The 8,698-nt window shown below is 51.4% G+C and overlaps 1 protein-coding gene across 1 annotated transcript; it reads right to left on the reverse strand.

Annotated features, from left to right (window-relative positions):
• Positions 1 to 5,101: 5,101 nt before the first annotated feature.
• LOC133352348 (uncharacterized) lies at positions 5,102 to 8,453 on the reverse strand (the record flags this gene model as incomplete). The annotated part of the gene is made up of 3 exons (XM_061567945.1): positions 7,433 to 8,453; positions 5,735 to 6,010; positions 5,102 to 5,231 (listed from the first exon to the last, which is right to left on the reverse strand). Coding segments are annotated over exons 1-3 (841 nt in total), but the record flags the coding sequence as incomplete, so codon positions are not given.
• Between the last annotated feature and the right edge of the window lie 245 nt (positions 8,454 to 8,698).

The following is an 8,698-nucleotide window of genomic DNA, read 5'->3' on the forward strand; positions in this document are numbered from 1 at the left end:
TGTGTCAGTGAGTGAGTCTGTGTCAGTGAGTGAGTCTGTGTGAGTGTGTGAGTCTGTGTGAGTGAGTGAGTCTGTGTGAGTGTGTGAGTCTGTGTGAGTGAGTGTCTGTGTGAGTGGTGAGTCTGTGTGAGTGAGTGAGTCTGTGTGAGTGAGTGAGTCTGTGTGAGTGTGTGAGTCTGTGTGAGTGAGTGAGTCTGTGTGAGTCTGTGTGAGTGTGTGAGTCTGTGTGAGTGAGTGAGTCTGTGTGAGTGAGTGAGTCTGTGAGTGAGTGAGTCTGTGTGAGTGTGTGAGTCTGTGTGCGTGAGTGAGTCTGTGTGAGTGTGTGAGTCTGTGTGAGTGAGTGAGTCTGTGTGAGTGTGTGAGTCTGTGAGTCTGTGTGAGTGAGTGAGTCTGTGTGAGTGAGTGAGTCTGTGTGAGTGTGTGAGTCTGTGTGAGTGAGTGAGTCTGTGTGAGTGTGTGAGTCTGTGTGAGTGAGTGAGTCTGTGTGAGTGTGTGAGTGTGTGAGTGAGTGATCTGTGTGAGTGTGTGAGTCTGTGTGAGTGAGTGAGTCTGTGTGAGTGAGTCTGTGTGAGTGTGAGTCTGTGTGATGAGTGAGTCTGTGTGAGTGAGTGAGTCTGTGTGAGTGAGTGAGTCTGTGTGAGTGAGTGAGTGAGTCTGTGTGAGTGAGTGAGTCTGTGTGAGTGTGTGAGTCTGTGTGAGTGTGTGAGTCTGTGTCAGTGAGTGAGTCTGTGTGAGTGTGTGAGTCTGTGTGAGTGAGTGAGTCTGTGTGAGTGTGTGAGTCTGTGTGAGTGAGTGAGTCTGTGTGAGTGTGTGAGTCTGTGTGAGTGAGTCTGTGTGAGTGTGTGAGTCTGTGTGTATGTGCACGTGTGGATCACCACAAATGTTGTGAAACTCCCCGTGGTCGCTAAGGTCGCCATCTCCTGGCCTATCCAGGGTCTGGAAGCGCAGCAAGCGGAGACATTTCCATCTCGAGGGGATTTAATGTTTCCCCCTCGCACGCGTTGGTTCTCTCCCCTCACATGCATACTCGCTCTTGAATGGAACTGGGCAAACATATGCCATGCAATGGGGCCCATTGCTCAAACATCGCCCATGATATATTTTCCTCTTAAGGCAGCCGTGGTATTAACGAATGTGTTCAGTGAGTTTTATTTGTGCACCACTGCCAACGCGGTATCGACAAATTATCCCAATGTAGGACCACAGAGCTTGGGGATATTGTTGGTCGCGCCGGTTTCTGGCTGGCTGCAACACCAATGCACAACATACAGCACTAACATACAACATGTATGTTGAACTTCTATCGCACCGTACGTAGCCAACCGCGATAATCGGAGGTGCTGGCTGCTGGTGAAGGACAACAAACTAAGCACAAAAAGCAGTTCTAAAGAAATGGGTTGTCAAAGACATTTAAAAGTGCAGAGCTCCAATGCTTCCAAATATCGGGAAGAGCGATGGCCGCAGAAGCGCATCTGAAAGCGGCACGCGATGAGGTGCCCGCACCCCTCCTGACCCCCCCGGGATGCACCCCAGAGCCCCCCCCCAACCCCCCTCGGACCCCCTCGGCGAAGACAGCGCAGAGTGCCGCAGCTGCCTCGCCCGCACTGTGGCACTGCAGTTGTACCACGTGGCCACACGGCGGCGGTGGAGATTACTGATCGGGCGTCCGTGTTGGTGAGCTCATTGAGACGAGCAGGGGTCCCCAACCCCCGGGCCGCTGACCAGTACCGGTCCGTGGCCTGTTAGGAACCGAGCCGCACAGCAAGAGGTGAGCGCCTCTTTCCCGCACTGCGCACTTGTCTCAGTCAGCTTCTTTGAAAAGGGGGAAAGACCCAATCATGACCCCCCCCCCCGTCCGTGAAAAAATTGTCTTCCATGACACCGGTCCCTGGTGCCAAAAAGGTTGGGGAGCACTGATTTAGAGGACGTCCATGTTGGTTAGGTTATTTAGAGGACGTCCATGTTGGTTAGGTTATTTAGAGGACGTCCATGTTGGTTAGGTTATTTAGAGGACGTCCATGTTGGTTAGGTTATTGAGAGGACGTCCATGTTGGTTAGGTTATTAGAGGACGTCCATGTTGGTTAGGTTATTTAGAGGACGTCCATGTTGGTTAGGTTATTTAGAGGACGTCCTTGAATTACGTCACGCACCTAGGGGGGGGGGGGGAGTCAGACATTTGTGACGATGTGTGACGAGGGGGGGGGGTTGAGAAATGTGACGTCACATCAAAATGCGTAACTTTAAAAATATAGTCAACACGTTCTACTTAATTAAATATACTTTTAATAAATGTTTTATCCTACAACATCATAGTGCAGCGGCACATTAAATACGCACTACAATGACAATACTTTAAAGCTATTTGAAGCGTGTTTTTTTTTGTGGGGGGATGGGGGGCAGAGCTTTGTGACGTCATATTTGAGGGGGGGGTCTGACTTTTCGTGACGCCGTGTGACGAGGGAGGGTGGGGTCAAAAGTCGTCCAAAATCGCGTGACGTCATTTATGGACAGCCCCTTAGGTCATTTAGCTCATGAGGTTTTGGTCTCATTGCCACCTCCACCATGAGCAGAGGCCGCGGGTAGAGGCCACGCACCGACACTCGGGGCAGTCGTCCCAACTGTTGAAGTGGCGAGCTGCCGGCTTGGACAGGAAGGCCATTGTCCGAAGCGTCGCCTGTATGTGTTCTTCTTTAAAGGCCGCCGGGTTATTAACGAATGTGTTGATTTTGTTTAATTCGGGATTGTGTTCGTGCGCCACTGCCATCGCAGCCAGAGATTCACCCAGGAGAGGGTGCCGTGTATCCGTGCACTCCAGTGACATCCGCAGGGCCAGGCTCGAGCCAGTGCGTGACAGAGTTATTTGCTGAACTTGATCCATGTCTATCAGAGTGGGTCCCTGCCAAGAGGACCTGGCAATTCATCAGTGTTGGTTCAAGCAAGCCTGACTGCTGATTAGTCACCAAGTGTCCAATCCTCACCAGGATGCTGCTTGTGTTGAATCAATGATGCTGCTGAGATCTACTCTCAGAAGGCTGACGGGATGAGTATAACCACTCGCATTGTTTTTGTGGAGATACGGGCTATGAGGAGGCAGTTATTGAGAGATGTCAACTACCTCGCCTGGTATACAGGGAGACGTGGGTTCGATTCCGACCCCGACACCTGTATATTTGGAGTTTGCGTGTTTTTCTCCGGGTCGCGTAGGATTCTTCTACGGCTCCTCTGGTTTTCCCCTCCACATTGAGAACATACGTTTCTAGTATTTGACATATATTTTCAGATGATGAGCCACTCATTGAGATATTATTTGTGACCAGGTAAGTTTCTGAAAAAGAGCTATTGGACCAGTGGGCCTTACCTGGTAAATAAAAGTTTAGTTCGGGCCACCTCCCGCACCACGCTTGTGTGCACAGGGACACCGCGTGCTCACCTCCAGACCGCATCACCAGCTTATTACCTCGAGCTCACACCTTGAGCTCACGCCTTGAGCTCGAACTTTCAGTTCCACACCTCCGGCTCATCACCTTCTGCTGAGCTCCACCAAGCACGCTCGGCTCAGGTTTCTTTAATCACGAATACAGCAGCCGCGTTGTACAGACTCCACCAATATTCAGGGACATCTCCACCGCCACTCAGGGACATCACCACTGCTCAAGGCATCTCACCACTCACAGCAGGGGCAACGGACACCACCGTTGACATTTCACAGATGTGATTGAGATGGTCAGCTGTGATTTCAGGGCATTTTGATGACTCCATGAGAACCGTTCTTGATCTGCTGGAGTAGCAGCGATAATCTCGTGCACTTTTTTTATTTCGTCCCAGAGCAACCGGCACCGACCGGGTCGTGACAGTGACAGCAGCAGTAGCTACATCGTGGCGCGTCACTGACACGGCTAAACACACATGAGCGGAGATGTAGTGGCTGGCCTGCAGGCAAAGCGCATCCCTCACATGAACAATAAATCATAGCTACACTCTAGCCCACAGATATGTCAAAGACAAAGATCCCCCGTAAAGATTAACAGACTGGCATGCGAGGTAGCCTCAGCTAAATGAGTACCAGGCACTAATTTGAGACTGAGTCGATCACTGGTGTTGGCCATGAGCGGAAATTTAACTCCGGTCGCCGGCTTCGTAGCGCAGCACGCTAACATGCAAAGGGTGCAGCGATGTTGTAATGTTATTATTTTGTATTATTTCTTATTTGGGGTGGTGTGTTGTAGGGGTCAAGGTGTTTATAGAGTTGGCGTTTGTAGGATAGGTAACGTTGATAGGACTGTTGTTGGGAAGAGTGATGGTGTCGTTTGGGGTGGTCGTATTGGTAGGAGTCATTGTGTTGGTAGGATTGGTGCTGTAGGGTTGGTGTTGGTAGGGGTAGTAGTAAGAATAATGGTGTTGGTAGGGTTGGTGTTGATAGGGTTGGCGTTGGTAGGGTTGGTTTGGTAGGAGTGGTGGTGTTCGTCGGAGTAGTTGCGTTTGGTCAGGGTAGCGGTGTTGGGAGGGGTGTTAGTGTTGGTAGGTGTGCAGATTCTAAAGGTGGTGGAGTTGGTAGGAGTGGTGGAGCAGGCATTGATCCGGGCCATGAAGAGTGGTCTCTTTTCCTCATGATCATGAGGCTGGACACATGCTCAGCTGGGGTGGATGTGGCTGGGAGTGGTAGTGAGGGTAGAGGAGGTAATGTTGGTAGGCGTGGTAATGTTGTAGGCGTGGGATTGGTCGAGGTGGTGGAGTTGGTAGGAGCGGGGGAGTTGGGTGGTTGAGCTGGTAGGGATAATTGAGCTTATTGTAGTGCAGCGGGCATTGGTGCGGGCCATGATCATGAGGTGACACCACTCACGCTCAGCTGGGGTAATGGTGTCGGTCCTGGTGGTGGTGAAGGTGGAGAAGATGTTGTTGGTATGGGTTTGTAGGGGTGGAGAGGTGGTGGTGTTAGTCAGGATAGCATTGGTAGAGGTGGTGGTATTTGAAAGTGTGATGGTGTTAGTCGAGATAGCAATGTTGGTCGGGGTTGGGGGTTTGTCATGGTGGGTGTTGGTAGGAGTGGTGCTGTTGGTGGGTGCGCTATTAAGTGTTGGTGAGCTATCATTATGGAGCAGCCATCCAGCTGAGTCTTGAGGGATCTGTGGGTCCTCTTGATTTTCATGGGGTGGCGCTTGCCCCGAGCCAATTTCCACATGGATCCTCTCATGTGGCGGCTTCGGTAAACTCGTCCACGTTGCGATGACTTCTGTTTAAAACCGGAAACAAAATCAGTATGAGAGGCAAGAGATTGCAGTCTCCTTCTTCCCCTGTTGGTCACATCACTCAAATATTTTTTTTCACTGCCATCTGCCACACCACCACCATTGATTGAACACGGGTGTTGTACTTGCCTTTCAGTCGCAAATATCGGACAACTATTTGTAATCCACAGCATGAACAATGTGTGTGCTTGTAATAAATGTGTGCGACTTTGTCGAGGGTGTGAGTGTGATTTTTTATTGTTTGTTCTTGTAACGTTCTAACCTGCCTCTCCTGGACATCTGTGAAAAATAGCTTAATAGCTCATCGGATTCTTCCAGTATAAATATTCTGCTTCTGATTTGTGTCATCTATGCATGTGAGATTATGACATTTGCCTGAGTGATCTATATCCACGATGCCTCTCTGGGTGTGGTGTCTCTGTGTGTGTCTGTTGTGGTGTCCTGCTGATTCTCTATGTGACAGTGAAGCCAGCACACTCTCTCTTACCAGTTGATTCTTCCGCCAGACTCTTAGGCTGGTAATGGTGATCCCCGTGCTCTCCACGTGGTAAGTGATGGCCACCGGCCCACTGTGCAGCATCTTCATCAAGGTCGTCCACCTTGAGGGAGACGGGTATTCTCCATCTTGCGGAACCATCATCCAACAGCCTAAAGAAGAAGCTGCTTGAGGTACCATCTCGGCCAAGTTCGACCGAGCCTTTTGTTTCGGGAGGTTGGTGGTGTGGACGGCCATTGCTGGCATGGCAGGAGGTCGCGGACGCCACTGTTGAAAACATTGCACAAGTATTTGTAATGTACAGCACGACAACAAGTATCTTTCCCTCTTTAGTTCAGCCTTGACTAACAGCTGGATTCTCGGCAATAAACAAAAGTCATTGGTCACGTGCCATGGCCCTGCGTAGTTTGATCCTCTGGTTTTTCCCTCCACATTTAGAAACATTTATTTCGATAATTTAGATTATTTTGCTGCTATGAATGTCCAAATGATGTCACTTGTTGATCTATCATTTGTGACCAGGTTCCGTCTGAAAAATAAGTTAGTACCTCAGTGGGCTTTGTATGATGGGGGTGGTTTAGTTTTATTTGTTTGTTTTTTGGGTGATTTTTTAACCTTTCATGTACTTTGCACTATTATCATGTTTTTGTAGTATTTGTTGTTGTAATGTTCTTACCAGCCCCTACTGGACATCTGTGAAAAAGAGCTTCATAGCTCATCGGATTCCTCAACCATAAATAAATAGTATTATTCTGACTCTACTGGCTGGGGAAATAGTTCTGTCCGCACCAGGGCAACTCACCAACGCCGCACAAGGACAACTGAGTCCAGCACATGTCCCAAATGCCACGCTGCCAGTAACAAAACACACCCTTAAAGTTGCAGTGGATAATATTTAAGCATAATTAATTGAGCAAGGTGTTTGCGACTTTGTCTAGGATGTGTGTGTGGATGTCATATATACTTGTGTGTGTGGTGTATGTGTAGGGGTGTTACGGGAGGGCGAACAAACACACGAGGGGTGGTTATGCCCGCACGCGGAAGGATGCTTACATCCACGTCGGCATCGGTTAGCCCTGGGGGCTGTAACGGCGCTGTGATCTCCCACGGCCCACCCCTCCTGGGGGAGTTGCTATATAAGGCGGTGAGCCGGTGGGCACGGGGTTCAGTATTCAGCTTAACTAGTGAAGAGTGAAGACCGGCTAGATAGGCTCTGGGACTCCCCTGGATCGCTGTCCTTCTAAGGACCGACCAGGGCAAGCCAGTGGCGTGGCCCCGAGAGCCCAGAGCCGATGCTCTGGTAAGAGCCGGTCTGGTGACTAAGGGTGCCGTGATCCTAGCTTGGCCAGAGCTGGATCAGCTAGCCTCCCCTAGCTCTCGAGTGGAGGACCTGGGAGTAGGCTAGCCGGGCTAGAGTTAATGGGGTCTCCCTGTTAGACAGGTGAAGGGGCCGTTACCCCTTCGAGTGTTGTATACATTGGCCTGTGCTGAGTGAAACATTATAATAATTAAGTGTGCCTCCGACTACGTCGTCTACGTCTCATTGAACCTACTACATATGCGAGTGAGATTCTTATATCTACGCGAGTGATCTGTACGCGTGATACATCTCTGCGTGTGGTGGCTCTGTGTGTGGTGTCTGTTGCGGTGCCACGCTATGGTCTGTGTAATCGTGAAGCTGGCACTCACCACTGCATTCTTCAGCCACACTCCGAGGCTGAGGAGGGCGATCCCTGCACTCGCCACCTCGTAGGCGATGGCCACCGGCCTGCTGTGCAGCATCTCCATGAAGGTCTTCCACCCTAAGGGAGCTGGGTCGTCGTCTTCTCCTCCTCCTCCTTGGGGAACCTCCACGCCATGGATGGGAGAGGAAGTGACTCGAGGCTCCCTCTTGGCTTCGTGATCTGCGAGCCGGTCGCTGATGTGGACAGCCACGGTCGCTTTGGCGAGAGGTAGAGGCTGCCCGGCCTGTGGCGGTTGGACCTCCCAGGCTCCCCCCAGGTTAACCAGCCAGTTCGGGGAGAAATTCTTCTCCTCCGTGGGCCCAGACGTGAGGAACGCGTAGCTCGTCACGAGCAGCGCCACGAGGGTGCGTGAGGTACTGCGCAGCCCATGAGCCTCCATGGTGACTGCTCCGGGAGAGGCTCCAGGAGGCTTCGTGCAGAGAGGCGCTCCTCAGCACGCAGCTCGCAGCGTGGCTCCAGCGGCACACTGGGCGGAAGCGGATATGACGTCACGGCCCGAGGACGGATGTATGTTGTGTCTCATCTGTGTGTCTGTATGTCTGTGTGTGTGTGTGCAGTACCGATCCAGCTCCTGACAAAGGAGTGGCAGCCTCTCCTCCGCAGTGAGCGTTCGAACATTCCACGTGGCCATCCATAGTGGCTTTCGTTGTTTTTGGAGGAGCCCCGAGGGTGAAGATTTAATCTCCTGGCTCCGCCAATTGGGGTTTGGCCAGGAGATGTTATAGACGCCTGTCTCCCCGGGGCCTCCAGCACAAGCTTATTAGTTACATATTTATGTTTAATTCGTAGTTTCGTGGTAATAAATTGAAGGTGGAGGGGTTACCAGCCCCTCGCACCCGTCCAGAGCCCCCGTTTAGCCACTGTGGTGGTCACAGACGCCATGAGGGGAGAGGCCAATGGGCATTGGCTCTCCCCCCACAGCACTGTCCACGACAGTGTTGCCCATCCGGCACCGCGAGGAGGTAGGGGGTTGTTTTGCCGGACAGTGATGGGGCAGTAGTGGAGAGAGTTGAGAGTTTCCCACACCTGGGCAGTATGCTTATGACCGGCTCCAGTGTAACAGCAGAGGTCTCACTCCGAATCAGTCAAGTGGCAATATCTTTTCATCGGTTGCGTAATGCTGTGTGGAAGCTACCTGGTCTGTCGCTCCGCACGAAGCTTCAGGTTTTCTCGGCCACAGTCATTCCCTCCCTTCTCTACGCTTGCGAAA

This window comes from Lethenteron reissneri, chromosome 40, assembly GCF_015708825.2.
Source record: "Lethenteron reissneri isolate LAM-NWPU_2019-01 chromosome 40, ASM1570882v1, whole genome shotgun sequence".
NCBI lineage: Eukaryota > Metazoa > Chordata > Hyperoartia > Petromyzontiformes > Petromyzontidae > Lethenteron > Lethenteron reissneri.